The following is a 19,445-nucleotide window of genomic DNA, read 5'->3' as shown; positions in this document are numbered from 1 at the left end:
GGGCCATGCAAGCCACCAGGAGCATGAGGGTGAGAAGTGAGGGACTGAGGCCCAGCTTCATTTTCTCCCCAAAATTGTTTCCCTCACTGGCTTCCGCTGGAATCCGGAAGTCAGTTCTGTCCCTGGGCAAGGACAGATAGTCGGAACCAATGCCTAAGCAACCACTCACTTGTGTGTATTTAAATAAAGTTGTGGCCAAAATCGTGCCAAAAACCCAAACCAAAATTGATGTGTGAATTATTGGGGGGTGGCTTGGGGACCTCGACACGCAACACTTCTCCAGGATACCTGACGGGAATCTTTCCCAAGTCTTCCTGGAGATGCTGAGAATTGAACATGGTGCCTTCTCTATGTACAGCAGATCCCCTGCTGCTTGGCTCCCCAGCACTGTAGAGATGCACAGAATAACCGCTGCTGGTGTCAAAAACCTGCCCAGATTTGTGATATGTTAAAGGAGCGACTTGTGACTTTAACTGCTTCCCTTGTTTTACAGAAAGAGATGACAGCCCGGATGTGTCACTGAAGAACCACTGTTGAATGAACGAAAAACACAATTTCCTGCTAACTAAAGAAGACCTAGAGGACACGCCAGCCCTCAGAGGGAAAACTTGCCTCCTTTAATCCTTAAAAAGCAGGAACCATCAGGGACAGGAGTTTATTGCTTTCACAGACACCTTCCCACAGTTGTGTATGCTCTTAACCCTAAAAATGCTGCTCAGTACCTCCTTGGAATGATGTGGATGACTTGGAAAGAAAGGACAAAATGATTCTTTTTTCCGTATTCCCTGAATGAGTGAGGAGGAACTCGTCAGACTACAATTTGATTCCGTCCACCTTCCTGCTCTTAAAGCTTTACTGCAAGTTTGGTCTCTCGGTGTACTTTCAAAACCAGCTATTGTTAAACTGTGGTTATAAATACATTGTTTTCGGGTACAGTACATGTTAAAGACCTCAGCAGAGTATCTGGCTGCCTTTTCCAAATCAGCTTAGAAAGTAACTCTCAGCCTGTTTTTTGCCTAAAAGGGGAAAAAGAGATGATGTGCATTTATATATATATATACACCAAAAACTGAGATTGATACTTTAGGCATCAATCTTTGTTTTCCAGAGCTCATGTAGGGAAGTGATCAATTACCTAGTGGAACAGACAAACTGGTTTTTTCCACTTGAAACTGTCATGCCTTAGAAAGGTGGCGACTTTCAAAACACCATGAGTTTTGTGTGTGCTTCTTGCCTGTGTTACAGCTCTCTAGGATTGATACCTACAGACCTTAACTCAGTCCTGAAACCACTTGCAATGATCACCACAGTCCTGAGATTCCAGATAAAAACTGTGGGGGCTTTCTCTCTACTTTCCCCTGGCAGCAGGCTCACTCAAACCGGGAAAAGAAATATATATATATATATATATATATATATATATATATATATATATATACACACACACACACACACACACACACACACACACACACACACTATAAAAAGTTGTTTTCCAACTCGTGATAGTGAGTAGCAATGGCAGCTTCTGGAAGGAGGCCATAGAGAATGCTCTGATGCATGAGATTCATGGATTAAATATAGTGGTACCTCGGAAGTTGAACGGAATCCGTTCTGGAAGTCCGTTCGACTTCCAAAACGTTTGGAATCCAAGGCGTGGCTTCTGATTGGCTGCAGGAAGCTCCTGCAGCCAATTGGAAGCCGCACCGGACGTTCGGGTTCCAAAGAACATTCGCAAACCGGAACACTCACTTCCGGAACGTTGGACTTGCAAGACCTTCAGGATCCAAGGTACAACTGTAATACATTTCAGAATTTGGAAGGCCCAGTTGGTTTGTGCATGCAGAGCCCACTAAGGAAACAAAAAGCGCAGGTATGGGGAACCTGTGGCCCTCTAGAAGGTATTGGACTACAATTGCCAACATCCTTATTATTGGCCATGCTGGCTGGAGCTGATGGGATTTGTAGTCCAACATATGGAGTGCCACAAATTCCTGTTCCTGACTTAGGAAGAATTATTATTATTTTAAAAAAGGAAGGCGGTGACAACTTCTGAGTGACAGAAAGAGAGAGATAATATGAGTCATAAGGAATTCCAATTTGTTAGCCCTATAAGCGTCACTCCGCTGCACCATGTTTATTGAAATCAGTGACTTGTAGGGCATTTTCAGAGAGCTGGCTTGCGCACGCCCACCTCTGAACTGCAATTATAGTCATTCAGTGAGAGCTACACTATGAGACCATAGTACATGTCGTGATCACCTATGCAGCTTTCTGGATCTTCTTTTACCTTACTCAAGATGACCTGGCAAATGCTTCGAAATGCCACTGTGCCTCAATTATTTTTCTACTAAAACGTTTGTTTTCTTTCTTGACACTTCACTTACCAGGAAATTGGTGGTTGGTGTGATTGTGATACTGGTTTCAATGTTGAGTGGGGGAAAGGAGACCTTTGTTTGAGGAAATGATAGAAGTAGCATGGCTTTAAGGCAGCATCCCAGTGCTTGTTAAAAAGCGATGCACTTTGTAAGTGCAAGAGATCTGTAGTTGATAAGTTGCATGTGTGGCTGACTGGAGTGGTTACGTACATGTCTTGTTCTTCCGATTGCTGTCCTTCATTCCTAATTTTATCCCTTCTGGTAATATGAAAAACAAACTCCTTGTTGGATGTTGCAAGAATAATGATTGAATGTTGCAAGAATAATGATTAAGATGATGATGATGTTAGACTCATTCCATTTTGTCTGGTGTCTGATAAAATACCCACCCTCCAAAGCTTAGTAAACAGATGAATTGTCACCGAGTCTTAGCCAGTGAAATTGATATTGGTGACATCCGCAAACAGCCAAGAGATATCCACGGCTAAGCCTATTAACCAGTGTTTACTGACACAGTTTTAGAGATGCAATTTAGAAAACGAAAGGAGTACTGTAGAATTCGCCTTGTGCCTTCTGTGGAATTTAGTCCAGTCTTTGATCATATAAATAGCTTTGGAATTTATTTGTCCTTTGACTAACTGGTAATTCTTTGACTTTTTGAAAATCAATAATTTGGAAACTAATCCCACAGGAGGCGAAGATTTAAAAATATTGATGGGATAAGGCAGCATGTATTAACCTTGCAGCATAATGTGCATTGAAAGATGTTGGGAATCTGCAAGAAGTTATTTTTGATATGCACATGTTTTTGTTCCCATATGGTCTGAATACCAACTTTTACAGTTAACACAAAAATGTGAAGTTTTGAATCACAATATCAATGTAATTTTTTTCTATTTAAAGATGAAGGTTTCTAATATGCAGAAGTGCTACGGGAATGGATTTGTGACCTCACAAGGGCAAATCTCATCACTGTTAGGTAGAGGTGGTTTCTACCGCAAACTGGTAAGAACCAGTTTCCCCTAACCTCAATCCTGACAAGAACATTGTACATTTAAACACAACACAGCGAATGAGCTACCCCACTTCTACCGCTCAGGATTTAAGTGGTAAAGATTACTGTTTCCATTTAAAAAACAACACTTTACTGGTTTAACTTTCTGCTATTTCAAGAATTTTCAAACCTAAGCCAGGATCAGAGCAACCTGAGAACTTCCACATGTTAAGCAATGTTTTGGATACTCAACTTCCTGAACCTAGCGCCCATGGTACCATGCCAGTGGATGGCACATTTATGTTTTGAGGACGAAATTCTTTGTGTCTGTCTCTTTCAATAACCTGGCATTTAGAATTTATTTTAACATGTAACCCCAGGGGAATTAAATAACAGGGACCTGATTGGGTTGATTGGAACCACTCTGGGTAAGATTTTGGAAGAGCGTTGAGGCAACAGGGACAGCTTTAATACAATTTGGTGAATCGCTATTGTCTCATTGCACAGAGTTGCTTTGTAAGGCATGAAGCGGCCAAATTCTAAGCCACTACTCTGGGTGGGTGGGGTCGACTGTTGCTCTCCATGGTTCATAGTGGTAGAAGATGCACTGGAAGCTCAGCTTTTTAAAAGTAGTCTATATAAACGAGGGTTCAAAGCCTGCAAACTGGCCAGAGATCTCTGTTGAATTTCACAACGGTTAATGTCCCAGGATACAAGATAAAGCTGATGGGAGTTTATCAGAGAGGCCCTGGGGTCCCTGTTCACAGATTGCCATATTTTTCACTCTATAAGACACACCAGACCACAAGACTAGTTTTTGGAGGAGGAAAACAAGAAAAAAAAAATTCTGAATCTCGGAAACCAGAACAGCAAGAGGGATCGCTGCACAGTGAAAGCAGCGATCCCTCTTGCTGTTCTGGCTTCTGGGGATTCAGCAGCCTGCGCAGCCTGCATTCCCTCCATAAGACGCACACACATTTCCCCTTACTTTTTAGGAGGGAAAAAGTGAGTCTTATAGAGCAAAAAATACGGTAATCCACAGAAGGTAACAATGCTGCTAAGTCTGGATCTTAAACAGCTCACCCTGATGATGATAAAATATTTTTGGGAGCATTCTATTTTACAGACAGTGAAAGGTGAGTACATATGCTTTGCAGCTGCCTTTCCCCAAACTGGTCCCCTCCAGATGTTTAGGTCTACCGCTCCTAGCAACATGGCCAGTGATCAGGAATCATGGGAGTTGTAGGCCAAAACATCTGGTGGCCACTATGAACTGATTTTCTCCTTCTGAAGTTTTGAATAAAACATGGCTGGCCTGAGATTTCAACAGTTTATTAAACACAGGCATAGAAACTCCGTCTGTCATGCATTCTCAACTCTGTTTTGAGAACCCAGCAAAAAACAGATACTAGAAACTGATAATGCTGCTTCTTTTTGACTGTTCAGGTGTCCCTGCTTTGAAGTGGGTATAGTTTTATGTTGGAACAGTTTCCCAAGGAGCACAGTTAATGTGTCTTACCTGGTCTGTGATGGTATGTGGAAGTTTCCCCTCCACTAATTTAGACAAAGATTATGGTTTGTTTTGTAGTGTTTTTAGGGTTAACGTTTTTCAGCAAGTAATTGGTTAGATTACATCGTTCTTTTTCTGCCCCATCAATCGATCAAATTCTACCACTGTGGGCTTTAGCAGTGTCAAAGTCAATGCATTTGCAGAATATTTTAGTTATGTGTGTGATTAAATTAAGAGTTCAACTGTATGATGAGACCAATGCTGTCAATGAAATAAAATGAGTTTTACAAAACGATATAAAGTTGCATCAATCATAATTAATGCTTTTAAGCAACTGAAATACCACACAAAAAGCAGCACAACCCCACACGTGTTCTGCATCTGCATCGTAGAGCAAGATGAGCGCACAACCCCAGAGTCGTCCGTGACTGGACCTAATGGTCAGTGCTACCTTTACCTTTTTACTTTAATTAAAAATGTTGAAAAAGGTTTGGAGTCAGACATTTTTCTTGGAATCTGCTTGCCTTGATTTATGTCTTGTACAGCCCAGCAGTAAAAAGAGCAGTTTAGATCCAAGATGTCGTATTTAAAGTAGGCTAATTAAAACCAATGTGGCTTAAGTTATGAGTAACTTAAGTCTCATTGTTCCAGTGGGCTTACTCTGCATATGACTTAAATCTGGATCTAACCCAGCTAGCTAGATTCATTCATGCTGTGAGCAAACTGATGAGCCTCCTCATCTGTTGCAGTACTTTTCAAACTGTGTTCCAAGAAACTCAGGAGTTTATAAGAAGAAAGTATCAGCAATGGAGCGCAAGGAGTTTCAAAGCAGTTAATCTGCCATTACTCATGTTCCCTAGCAGGACTGTGCAGCAAGGGAGTTATGGATATATAACTCCATGTGCGATGAGTAACAACTGACCCAGTGTCAACCAGTCTCTCTGGCCCCCGTGTGAACAGAGCATACCCTAGAATGCACATTCAGAACCTAAAATCAGGGTCAACCCATAAGTTACCTCCATTGTAAGATACTGCTGCATGGTCTCTCTCTGTCCTAGAAGGACATCTGACCTGAACAGGCATATTATTGCATAGATTGGTTGGAGAACCAATGTGGTTAGTGTTGGACGAGGTTCAAATCCCCAAGAAACTCAGCCAGGAAGCTTCACTGAGCCAGTCACTGTCTGAGCCCAGCTTGCCTCGCAGAGTTGTTGCGGGGATGAAAGGGGGAGGAGGGAACCATACCCAGTACCTGAAGGCTTGGGATATGACAGTAATAATAATAATAATAATTAATAATTTATTATTTATACCCCACCTACTCTGGGCGGCTTCCAAAAATATATTAAAATACTGTAATACATTAAACATTAAAAGCTTCCCTAAAGAGGGCTGCCTTCAGATGTCTTCTAAAAGTCTGGTAGTTGTTGTTCTCCTTGACATCTGATGGGAGGGTGTTCCACAGGGCGGGTGCCACTACCGAGAAGGCCCTCTGCCTGGTTCCCAGTAACTTGGCTTCTCGCAGTGAGGGAACTGCCAGAAGGCCCTCGGTGCTGGACCTCAGTGTCCGGGTAGAACGATGGGGGTGGAGACGTTCCTTCAGATATACTGGACCGGGGCCGTTTAGGGCTTTAAAGGTCAGCACCAACACTTAAAAAAATAAAAATGGGAGCCTCTAGGAGCATCTTACCAGCATCAGCATGGTAAGCTAATCATGGCTTGCACTTCTGTTATGGAAGTCTGGGCTTCCCTAACTTAAATGATGCTAATATCATAGTTAAACTACCACCGAAGTTCCTCAGATGTTTTGCCCAAGGAGAGGCCTCCAGTGTCGAAGATGGGAGCAACAAAACAGTTTTGCTGATTTTCTCCACCCTCTGCTACCCACGTTTTTATGTGCATCTTATTCCCACCAAATAAATAAAGGTATTGTGCATTCTAAGATGCTTAATGGAATCAGATGGATTGTGGACCACTTAACATAATTGGAAATTAGGATAAGATGCCTCCAGAACCTTAATCCTTCTAGCCAAGTATTAATATATATTGCGCACGCCATGAGCACACCATAGTAGACAGACCTCACTTCTCTCAGCAACTTTTTTTTAAAAAACTATACAGAACCCAGAATCATCGATCATTTTAGCTTGGAAAAGACTTAACTTGCTGACCTGGCTATGCAAGAGAGAGGAAGTGACCCACCTGTTTGCCTACAGATAATCTCTGTCATTGCTGCCATCTCTTTTGGGATCTACTGCATTTTAAATGGGGTTTCCTTTGGTGCCTTCAACTGGTGGTACATTGTGGGCATTTGCTGCATTGTGGCTGGCGCCTTTGCCACCTTCCGCATCTATGAGGTCTGCATCTCGGTGTCGCGCTCAGAGGCATCCCCAGAGCTCAGCCTGCATCCCTAAACAAGAAGGTTCCAGGAGATGGATGCGATCCAGAAAGGTTGCACCGCCACATAAGAAGCCCTTCCTGTAGGATGCTAGCAACTGCAAGATGCCTCTGCCCAAGGAGCAAGATATTAGTGGCTGAACTGTAGACTGTATGGTGAAGGGGAAATACTGTACTTTTTTATTTGCTGCATTCCAAGATATAGCTAAAGGCACAGAACATGTAACAGGTAATATTTTTAGCTCCAGACCAAAGAAAGCAAGAGGGACAAATAGTTCCAGCTTCCTTATGCATCATTCCAGTGCAGCTCAGCAAACTCCTTCGGTTACATTGCCTGTCTCTCCTCCCTATATTATTCTCACAACTACTCTAGCTCAAAGTCACCCAGTTACATAGCTGTCAACTTTCAGATTTGAAAATAAGGATCAGCAGCCTCACCTGTCCCGGGGACAGTCTACGGGATATCTAACAATCCGGGATAGTAGAAGGAAGCAGCGGGAAACGGCGCTGGAATAAGGGAATTTCCCGCAAAAAAAAAAGGGAAGGTTGACAGCTATGCCCAGTTATTTGATGGGGATTTGAACCCTGGTCTCCCCAGTCCTTGTCTGACACTAACCATGACACTGCACAGGTTGGCTTACAATAATATTCTGTTTCCATCCTTGGGCTGAGCTGAGGCAGAGCTGAGCTAACTAATGTGGTACAGGGGGGTGGCTGCTTGGCTTCTCCTTCTCCCCCCCCCCCCCAAAGTCCCTTGTTCTTTTCTTCTCAGCCAAGCTGGCATCTTTCAGCAGCCGCTGTCGGGCGAGGACTCGATCTGAAGCAACCCTCAGCAATAGGTCTGCCTTGTGCAGACAAATGGTGGGCTGGGCATTTATAGCAGGGCGTACAAATTACCTTTTGTTTTTGCTTTAGGTTTAAGAGTGTCATTTTCCTGCCTTCACTTTCAACCTCCCCCAATCCCTGTAACATTTTATTTTATAGATAGGGAGATAGCTCTCTTGTATTTGCCCCTGCACTCTACCCCATGATGGTAATTTGGGTGGTGGTGGTGTTTAAAGCGGGGTTTGCTAAACAAATGTCAGTCAATGCCTTCTTAGCCAAATGTTTCTCTTTTTCCTTTCTTCCTCGCCTCCTTTGCATTTTAAAAACTATCTCAGTACCTCACAGTCATTCATTTTCCCCTTTTCTCCCATTAAGTTATCTGAGCATTTCCATTCTTTTCTAATCCTGTTGTGCCTAATTTCCACACAATTCTCTCTCTTTTATGACCTTTCCAAAAAAAGTTGATTTAAGTATACTTTTTTTGACCCAGACCTTGCTTTTCCTTCTTGGCCTCTTTTTCCTGTTTCTCACTCACTATTTCTACCCCACACCCTAAATCATTTTGTTTCCCTTCCCCCTTCATTTTTCACTTTTCTCCTTTCCTTGCCCCTTTGCCTCTTTGTATACACCTGTTTCCTCATCCTGTTCCTCCCCTCCCTGCCCCACGTCTCTGAAAGGCTTTATTTTGACTAGGATTTCCCAAAGCACAGCTCTAGAACACATTTAAATGCTTGGGATCAGCTCCGGAAATGGGTAACAGTATTAAAAAGAAGAGTAGCTGTGAGCATATGCAGAATCCTTTACCTTATCACAAGCAGCAGACAAACACTGGAAGGAAGAAAATATTACTGTTGTTGTTATTGCTGTTATTTGCATTTATTCATCACTTAGTACAAAAATGTCTCAGAGCAATACAATTATTAAAGCATAAATGGTAACAAAGCGTACCGAAAAGCTAAAATAACAATTGACTGAAAGCACTCATCCTTCAGTAACATGCGGACCAATTCTACCCTACCGCAGTAAAAGATAAATAGCAATACATACAAATACCTGGATGAACAGAAGCAATTATTTCCAAGGCAGCTTGAGCCATTATACTTTTGACAACACTGCCTATGGTCAAAGTTGAACCTCAGGCCGCCCCAGGCCTCTCTGGCCCCCAGAAGACTTCCTGGCCTCAGCCACACACCCTCACCTCAAACCACACCCTTCATAAGCCTTACTTTATTCTGTCCTTCAGGGTTGTTTTTTTTGTATACTTAAGCTGTGCTCGCGCTGCACATTTACAGCACATTTGATGCACATCCCCCCCTCCCCAGAATTCTGCGTAGTTTGGAAAGTGATCCAAGTTAGATGTGTTTGCGTGAACTCTGCAAAATGCCCAGTCTTCCATTCTTCTCCAGCTGGTTCATTGTGAGGTTAAAGGGCATGGTGATGTCATAATGAGATACTACAGCATGCAACATGAATGATTCCAGCAGGGAAAGAGTAAGAGTCGCCCAGAAGAATGATTTGAGACGTTGGACAGTTTCCCTTATGAATCTGCTACTGTTTATCTTTTTATCATCATTAATATTTGCAGGAGCTACTAAAGGTATGATCTCTTTGAAAGCTATATGCCTCATCTAAGAACATGTTTATTGTACACTACTATTGTGCTGCAAAACCACAAACAACAGCCAGCCGGGGGCGGGGGGGAATGAAAGTGACTAGCTCAGACAATAATCACTGTATGGTGTCACTCAGAAACTCTCTTCAGCCGGACTCTTCTGTTCTCTGTTGAGTATGTTTGGTGTACTTTGTTGAATATTTTGAGCTCCTGCCCCTTTAATTTCTGACACCACTCTACTGGCAACAAAATTCAGCGATTTGGGGTGTGTTGGTGGCTGGATACCTTGTCTTCCTGTCCACGGCTATTATTTGCCTTTTGTCTCCATATGTAGTCATGTTAAGAATATGAGAAGAACCCTGATGGATCTGACCATAGCTCCATATAGGCCAGGTATGCCTTCAACCTTTACAGACCCAGGACCCACGTTTAACCCAAACTTGCATTTGGGGACCCACTTCTTAAATCTATTAAGCATATATTTGCATGGTGGTAGTGCTCCTATTGCAACTCACCTTGGATCAGACTGCAGTATGTAGGACCAGCAAATCCAGGACCAGGATGTAGGCCAGCAAATCGACTTCTCACAGTGACCACCCAGATTCCTCTATAAAGCCCACATGTGAACCCGTGAAGGCAGTTGCCCTTCCCTGCTGTCATTCCTCAGCCACTGAGATTCATTGGTATATCTAAATCTGGAGGTTCCATGTAGCCATAATTGACTGAATCTAGCACAGAAGTTAGTCATCCTTCAGTCCACTGGTTTCTGTGGCCTCAAGCAGACCTCTGATGGATATTAATATCATGACCTAAGAGAAATCCATTTGAAACATATAAACCTGTTATAATTATCTTAGAGCCGGGCTGGGGAAATCTTTGGCTCCCCAGACGTTGCTGTACTATAACTCCCACTGCCCCCATGTGAGTTGGAGCTGATGGGAGTTGTCGCTTGGCAACTCCTGGAGGGCCAAAGGTTCCCAACCCCACTCTTAAGAGTATTGGTCTTCAATTGCTGGGTTGGGACCCACTGCCAGATCATGGCCTGATCTAAGGCGTGGGTTGCAACGCTAGCACTAACAAACCTACAAGTATATGGTATAACATTAAGAAATGGGTCCTCGAATGCATGTTTGGGTTAAAGGTAGATCCAAGGTCTGGAAAAACTGAAGACTATTGTCTCAGAGTATCGTTTAAAGGTCTGATGTTGGGTTTGGATGAAGAATTCATAGCAGGCTTCTGCTCTTTCAATCATAATTGAATAAAGTGATTTTTTTTAAATGTACCTCATTTATCTAGAGAAACATAAAGTTATTATTCGGATAAATCATGAGAAGAAAGCGAACGAGAAGGAGGAGGAAGGAAGTACGAAGCACATCATCATACACCCTGCTGTACATAAGATTTCTATAATGGAAGGTAAACTTTTTATTATTCTTTATTAAAAATAAAAAGAATTATAAGGCAAAAGACCAGCAACTTTTACAGCCTCAGAGGCCCAGTTATTAAAACATCTGATCAACACTTATGTAACAAATAATACCCCACTGTCACCTTATGAAAATGTTTATACAGCAAACCAGTTTGATATGCAGATATTAAGGGACAAATGGAATAACATTAGGGATGTCAATCTCAACCAAGCAAAGGGAAACTGTGCTAAGTTCTATAACAAGGGTGTTTTTGGACCTTAGACTAAGACTCGTACAAAACAATTATATTTTGAATTTACTGGAGTTAGGAAAGGGCTATCTAAGACATCTAGCTGCTGGAGATGATAATGCTTCTTTAAAACTTATGTTCATACAATGTCCCACATTGGTATATTTTTGGGAGAGGGTAGCAGAAATGATTAATGCAACTGTACGGAAAAACATTAAATTTGCAGAGGAAAATATCCTTTTGAATTATATTCCCAGTACTTGGAATCTAACTAAGGGGCAGTATGGAAAAAAGACTAGTATTGATGAACTAGAAGGAAAAAAATGTGGCTCTCTTCAACAAATGGATAGAAGATATGTATAAATTTACAACGCATGAACAAGTTGCAAGGGATAAAGTTAATGTATAACAGTGTCCCCAGCTCCTGTAGACAGTTCAGAAGGATGTCATAGTCAATGGTATCAAAGGCCACTGAGAGATCCAGCAGAACTAGGAAACAGATAGTTCTGGAAAATGGCGGACCTCCATTTTCATATGGAGTAGGCAGTGGTAACAGATGCTCCATTTGGTCTTCAGTGTAGCTCCCAATCAAAAGAACCCCTCTTTCTTACTTCAAGTGTTTGCTTCTGCATGCTGCGTAGCCATGAGCAGCAAAACTCTACACTTGTGTACCAATGAATAATAATGGCACGGTTTTAATTACAACAAGGTTCCAGCTGTTCATTCTCCTTGATCTTTGTCTTTCATGGCTGATGTTGGAATTTGCACAGCCAAACTATACAATAAGGAGAGTACTGCCAAAGTCGTCGTTCTTCTTCACACTGGGAAGAGGGCTATCTCTGCACTTAAAAAACAAAGAACTACAGTAAGCCTGCAAATTACGTGGGGGTTATGTTCTGGGGATCATGCCTAAAGCCAAAATTGCATATAGTCAAAATGCACTGGGTTCAGTGGCAGGTGGGATTGCCAAAGGCATTTTTCCTGGAACCCCAGGAAAGTTGTGGGCTTACTGTATGTACATAACAAAACAATGGACAAAGAAAGTTGTGGGTGCATTAAAAAATATTGCATACTTCTGCAACTTTGTTACAGAAGTATGGGATAATGAAGAAGTTGACAAACATCCATCCAGAGGTGTCTTTTTCTATTGAGTAGCAGGTAAGGACATAGTCCAGCAGTGCTTAAAACTGAAATTTGTGTGTGAACCCACATTATGTATGTGCATTTTGTATTGCCCATATCTAGGACTGGAAAAAACCATGTAATTTTTCATGGAGCCATCACTGGGTTTTCAGGAATTAGTACTACTGCTGAAAAATGTTGGCAATGTATTTGTTGGGTCTGGGCCACTTTATTCTTCCCTGCTAATATGCGAGAGAAACAAAACAACATCTGTGGCTTAGCTTCATGTCTGAGCTGGGAACTGTGGTCTGTTTTGCCTCAAACAAACTACAATCTGTAGCTGATATTTATTCTTAGACTACTGATCATTCATCAGTAAAAGAAATCATAATCCCCAGTTAAGACATAATACTAAGCCAGTTCATTAACTAGAAACAAAAGGATTGCTTAATTTTAATTGAATTGCACAGTTCTTAACTTTACTGTAGGGCCACAGAATCATGAAGATGTTGGATTACAAGATAATGAAGATGTTGACAAAAGTCTATCCATTGATCACCTTTTCCATCCAATACCACGTAAGAACAGTTAGCGGTGATGAAACCTGGAAATCCCATGTGGTCCAACCTTACATATCATATTTACATGTCATGATAAACCATAGTTACTGGTTTGCACAAAAAGTGCATTTTCATGGCCCATATTTACATTTTCAGGGAGCCATCACTAGATTTTCAGGAACCAATTTAAATTCTGAAGAGTTGATAGTGACCTCATTTGCATGTCACAGTAAACCATGGATAATGAAAACTGTGGTTTACTGTGAACACATAGTTCTGGGCTGCTTTGCTTCTCTTTTTTTATACCAAGTGAACACAGAACCCAAAGACTGCACACTGTCTTGTCACGCAGCGGGAGGGGGGTGGAGCAAAGCCAAAATTTGACAACATGCAGCCTTCCCAAAGCTGGGTAAGTGAGGCACTGGGTTTGGGGAGGGAGGTGTGAGGCTCTGGCAGGGTCCTATAGCCCTTCTATCTCCTTCCCAAAGCTGGGAAAGTGCTAACTGGCTTTTAGAAAGGAGGCAGGAGGACTCTAGGACCCTGTCAGGGCGCTCACAGCTCCTTCCCAAGGCCCAGTGTCTCACTTACCTGACTCTAGGGCTGCTGTGGGCTGCACATCCCAAATTTACCTATATGGGGTGGGTGGGCTTAACCCCTTCCTGTCTGGAATCTCCACCTGCAGTGAGAGTGTGGCATATTAACCCTTTCCTGCCCTGAGGGGAGAGGTTTAACTCTTCCCATAGCGGTCTTTTTTTTTCTCTTAGAGGGAAAAGCATGGAGGAGGGGCCCATTCAGTTACTGCCCTTTCTTCCCACCTACCCTCTACAACTGCAATCTAGAGATAGAAACCACTTACCTTTATGAATCAACTGGGGATTTGTTTTGTTTTGTTTCAGACAAACCACAATCTCAGACAAACAAGTTTGGATTACTGATTGTGATTTGTTTGAGCAAAACAAACCACGGTCCCAAGTTTGGACATAGTACAAAGCCAGTTCATTAACTACCCATGACCTATGTTCATAAGAAATTAGTGAACAAGGAATCTGATTATTTTTTTAACCGAATCACATATTTCTTAACTTTTATTATAGTACCACCAAAGAATGAAGATGTTTATAAAAATCAACCAGAAGATGTCCTTTTTCATCCGGTACCAGGTAAGGGCACAGTTAGCTGTGGAGAAACTTCCATGTGATCCAACCGTACAAATAATTCTTCAGAGGCCATATCTACTTAGGTCTCACTATTGTTCAGTTACCAAAGCTACCAGAACACCTAGGCCTAATCTCTGATGCTTGCTATGTATTATTTATTTGGGGTACGGGCAACCCCCCCATTTATGTGCATTCGATATGCGTGCGACCACACATCACATCCAGTGTTTGAAACTCCCATTGTTCTAGGCGCATTTTGCAACAGGGAATTTCCTAAGTGCGAATTTCTGAGCTTTGGGCACAGTCCTGTGCCTAAAGATTTCAGATTAAAACTGCAGAGTGGAAGGAAAGGAGGACCTTTTTCTGCCTCCCCACTTCCAGTTATTCTCTGAAGATAGGAGAAGAGACCCTCTTAAGAACATTAGGGGGTGGGCAGGGGAAGGACTAGACCATGTGAAGAAGAAGAAGAAGAGTTTGGATTTGATATCCCGCCTTTCACTCCCTTTAAGGAGTCTCAAAGTGGCTAACATTCTCCTTTCCCTTCCTCCCCCACAACAAACACTCTGTGGGGTGAGTGGGGCTGAGAGACTTCAAAGAAGTGTGACTGGCCCAAGGTCACCCAGCAGCTGCATGTGGAGGAGCGGAGACGCGAACCCAGTTCCCCAGATTAGGAGTCTACCGCTCTTAACCACTACACCACACTGGCTCTCAGTGTGAAAAATGAACATAATATTTTAGCTGCAGTTCATTCATAATCAGCTTTGTATTCTTGCTATAAAAAAGCACGCCTAGACATTACATTGTTGCGCCCATAACCTAAGTTTATGGTGTCAATTAGCTCCTAGCTTTCATATCTCAGTTTCTAACACTTATCACATCAAAGCCCGGAAGTGGTCAAAAAAGTCACAAAAGGGGGCAGAATGGGGTGGAGGTGGAATGGGGTGTTTGCAGGCTTTTTCAATGGTGTTTCAAATATATGTGATTTTACTTAAGCATGTGGTGCCTTGGAACTTAACCCCCACATAAATGAAGGGTTGCCTGTATATACTTTGCCCCCATGCCCCCTTTGGGAAGATTCCTGTGGATTTTCAGGAATCAGTAAAAAGAGTTGACACTGACCGCATTTGCATGTCATTATAAACCATAGTTAAAGGTTAGCTGTGAATTACTGACCAGTTTGTTTGAAGAAAGAAACCATGATCCCTGGCTTGGACATAATGGACAGTCCATTAGCTATGCTTGAACTATGTACATAAGAAGTATTGCACAAATTAAATATTTGTTTTTAATTGAATTGCATTCTTAACTTTTATTACAGGACGAATGTTTAATGAAGACTTTGACAGAAGTCCAGTAAAAGATCTCTTTTTCCAACCGGTACCAAGTAAGCACACAATTTAGCAGGGGTGAAACCTGAAATTGCCATATGATCTTACCTTACATAACATTTGCACAAGAGATGAACATTTTGTATTGCCTATATTTAGAGCTGAAAAATAGTTAAATTTTCAAGGATCCAGTCTTGACTTAGCTTTATTTCTGGCCTAGAGATTGTGGTATGTTTTGCCTTAAACAAACTATGATCTGTAGCCACTGCTGCTGCTTCTTTTAGTGATAATGATTTGTTAAAGCAAAAGAACCCATCCCTACATCAAACATGATGCTAAACCAGATCAGCACATTCACAGTTAAACATCAAGTATGGATTACTTGCAGGGGTCACCAGCCTGTGACCTGCAGTGGTGTGTCACTGAGCAGGTGCCCCAGACTGAGTTTTCAATTACACACACACACACAAAAAAAGGCCTCAAGTTCTCCTGGAAAGAAAAATAAGGGGCAAATTGTGCAGGTACCTTCTAAATGATTTCTGTGAAATGAGAGTGGTGTGGTTATCTTGTATATTTTCCTCAGTACTGTACAGTTGTCAAACGTAATCTGTTCTGGAAGACCATTTGACTTCCAAAACGTTTGACAACCGAGGTGCAATTGCCGGTTGGCAAAATCCATTGAAAAAATGGAGAAACATGTCACGGCTAAAATGGCCGCTGTTTCTTTAATGCGAATAAAGCTGGGTCAGCACGACTCAGCGGCCTGCAGCAGGTTGTATATATAAAGTGAGAAATGTTAGTTTGTGCTGAGGCTGGTGTTTGGGTTGGTTAGTGCTGGTGTGTATAGTTATTCAGTCGTGTTTTGCACAAAGACTTTTAAGAATAAAACTCTGCAAGGATATTCTCGTGGACTCTTTTTGTGCCGACAAGGGTCCGAGGACCAGGCTGAGGAGACAAAGGGAGGTCAGAACCTTTCCCTCCTTTTTTTGCTTTTTACAAACACTGACAAAACGCGCCTCGGAAGCTGTTCGACTTCCGATGCGTGTTCGAAAATGGAAGCATTCACTTACAGGTTGTTGTCGTTCGACAACTGAAGCATTTGACTCCCGAAGCATTCGACAACCAAGGTTCCACTGTATTGAGGAACGCTCTCTGTTGTTACTAGACAGCAACAGCATCAGTGTGTGTGTGTGTGTGTGTGTGTGTAATCTCCATAATTAGGAACCATTAAGACATAGCTGACTTCCCATAGTATGTGCATAAAGTTGTTGGGAGTGATTGTCTCTCTAATTTTATTATGCCATGCCCCCTCCATGGCAGTCATTTTGTGACTGGTAGGTACTCTAACACTCTCTCAAAGTTCAAAATCTGCCTGCTAGTCAAAAAATGTTAGTGACACCTGGTAGACTGTAAGCAATTTAGTGGATTTAAAGGTAAACAGCTGTTTCCATTTGATTAATTTTAAACAACTGCCCTGCCTTAAGTTTCAGACAATGCAGAGATTGAGAAGCGCATACAACTTGTCTCCAAAGAAGAAGAAAGACCACGACCCCGGGAACAGATACTGTTGGCTGTATCCTCAGCAACTCTGTGTGTTTTAATATTGCTTACAATGCTTTGTGGTATGACTATATACCAATGTAGCAAAAGAATTAGGTAAGTCTTCCCATCACACAAATGATGAATTCTAACGATCCATCTGTATATTCTGTATTAATAGTCAACACATTATCTAAATGTGGTTCCTTGTGTAGCCAAAATGGCATCATCCACACACAAGAGGAAGGCATCAGTAGGCTTGGGGGAATCCAAAGGTTTAGAGAAGTATTTTTTTAAAAAACCCACAAAAAAACCTAATTTGTAGTAGAAGAGGCAAAACAACTCAGTCAAGACAGAACATGCTCAGTGGGCGCAGAACACTGGCTAACTGCTATAGGGGCGGGGGAGGAAGAGCAATGGAATGGAGTATCCCGGAAGGCGGAATACACGATTAACTGACTTAAATCTTGGAATGGGAACACTCCATCTTGCAACTTTATACTTATAGGTCCTATATGTTCTTGCTCTGATATTAAAGGGGGGCAGGGCCCTGCCACTAGGGGCAAAAAGCTGCCTGTCCCTTTTTAACATACATTTTTCGCATCTCCCCTAATATGCCTGCATGCTGCCATCTCCACATGGAAGTGGCTTGGTAAAGCAACTGTTTGTCAGATGACCATGCAGGATGCAGGCAAATGCTCTGCATTGTGGAGAAACCTACATAGGAAATGCTGTGCATGGGAGTGTCTTCCACGTGGGAAGGTATTTTGAGTGACACAGCCCTGAGATCCTTAGAAACAGCAGACACAAAATCAACACCCTCTTTGCATTCCAGTTTCACAGAGCTCTCATTTACTTCTTCTGAAAATCAAGCACTATTTGGGCCATCCTTTTTCCATCCCTATCCATCCGAATCTGCAATGTCTAGAACTGAGAGCTTGATATGGAACGAGTCCGGACCAAGATCAGTAGGACGGAGCCCCTCGGTGGCTAAACCCTCAAGGATGCTAACATTTGATCCTGTTGTACACTCAGTAGATGAGGTGTCATCATTTTCTGATGAATCAGCCCGCACTCTAGAGTCAATCAGGCTTAGAGAGACAGAACCATCTGAAATAGTGGCACCCTCTCAAGCCCCATCAACTGAAGCACCACCTCCAAGTGCACCAGCAGCAGCACCGCCACCAAATGAGCCAGCAGCAGCAGCAGCACCACCACCACCTCCACCAAGTGAGCCTGCAGCTGCACCCCCGCCACCACCTGGTGGCCCAGCAGCAGCACCACCACCACCTCCACCAAGCGAGCCTGGAGCTGCACCCCCACCACCACCTGGTGGCCCAGCAGCAGCACCACCACCTCCACCAAGCGAACCTGGAGCTGCACCCCCACCACCACCTGGTGGCCCAGCAGCACCACCTCCACCTCCACCAAGCGAGCCTGGAGCTGCTCCCCCTCCTCCACCCCCACCTAGTGGCCCAGAAGCACCACCAGCACCGCCGCCACCACCACCACAAGGTTAAATCCTGATGTTGACAATGATTTTTGAAAAAGAAGGAAAGCAATCTGGATTACTAACTTCACAGTTGGCTGCTCCGTACAAAATTCAGACAGAGAGAAATATTGAGATTCTGAAGTGAGGAGAAAACCAACAAGGAAGTTGGGACTACAGGGGTCTGAAGGTGTGCTGGAACGGTATTGATAGCTGAGCTTAGTGAGAAAAAAGCGGTGTAAGAAAGTACGTACTCCCAAGAGACATTGGAATAGTTTCATATTATGATGTGGGAAAATAAATAAATAAAGCTTTGAATCACTAGCCATGGCAAAAGCCACATAAGGTTACGTTACATGATTAAATTTTCTGTACAATAAATCAACTATATGAATGAACTCTCGTCTCCCCTACATTAAGATGTAGACTTGATAGCTATTTTCAGCCAGACTAATGCAGAAGTCACTAAATATGGTGGTGAGGACAGTCAGCTAGGTCCCCTTGCTGGTGTTAACTGATCCTGGGAATAAAACAGGTTTCTGTGGGGTTTGGGAGTAATACGGTATGGAGCTATAGGAAACCTCTTTCCATGAATCCTGAAATTTATGAAATCAGCAAGGCATTCTTTCCTGAAAGACAGCATTAGTATGGGGTCTCCCCTATGTGGAGTTCATAACTTTTCTACTGGGCTTGTTCAGCAACCTAACCTACAAAAAATTAACTACTGAAGCTTTTTCTGACATGCCAGTAAAAAGGGATGTGATTAAAAGCAAGGAGGCTGGGTATGCAGCAAGCGAGAAACCCTCTGTGTGGTTCTGATTGTCCACTGAAATAACATCCAAAATGTTCAGCGCTTACAGGAAGCCTGCTGGGAT

General features: G+C 42.7%; 2 protein-coding genes across 5 annotated transcripts in view; both read left to right on the top strand.

Moving 5' to 3' along the window:
* The window catches only part of MOB3B (MOB kinase activator 3B), a 97,060-nt gene extending 91,877 nt beyond the window's left edge, over positions 1-5,183 (top strand). For all 4 annotated transcript variants that reach the window (XM_080987966.1, XM_080987963.1, XM_080987965.1 and 1 more), the window contains exon 4: positions 494-5,183. Coding sequence is in view for 3 of the 4 variants with exons in the window: in XM_080987963.1 (XP_080844089.1) it covers positions 494-523 (30 nt within the window). In the remaining variant the exon portion in view is untranslated. The remainder of the gene's footprint in view (positions 1-493) is intronic.
* A 4,339-nt stretch (positions 5,184-9,522) lies between these two features.
* On the top strand, positions 9,523-18,968 carry LOC308466734 (uncharacterized protein). Its single transcript, XM_080987881.1, has 7 exons — positions 9,523-9,701; positions 11,013-11,132; positions 12,986-13,075; positions 14,152-14,217; positions 15,533-15,598; positions 17,027-17,198; positions 17,917-18,968. The coding sequence occupies exons 1-7, from the start codon at positions 9,572-9,574 to the stop codon at positions 18,599-18,601; spliced, it is 1,329 nt and encodes a 442-aa protein (XP_080844007.1). The 5' UTR covers positions 9,523-9,571; the 3' UTR covers positions 18,602-18,968.
* The last annotated feature ends 477 nt before the right edge of the window (positions 18,969-19,445 follow it).

This window comes from Podarcis pityusensis (assembly GCF_964106645.2).
Source record: "Podarcis pityusensis genome assembly, chromosome: 17".
NCBI classification, from domain to species: domain Eukaryota; kingdom Metazoa; phylum Chordata; class Lepidosauria; order Squamata; family Lacertidae; genus Podarcis; species Podarcis pityusensis.
The sequence above is the reverse complement of the archived record's forward strand: the minus strand, read 5'-3'. Positions and strand labels throughout refer to the sequence as shown.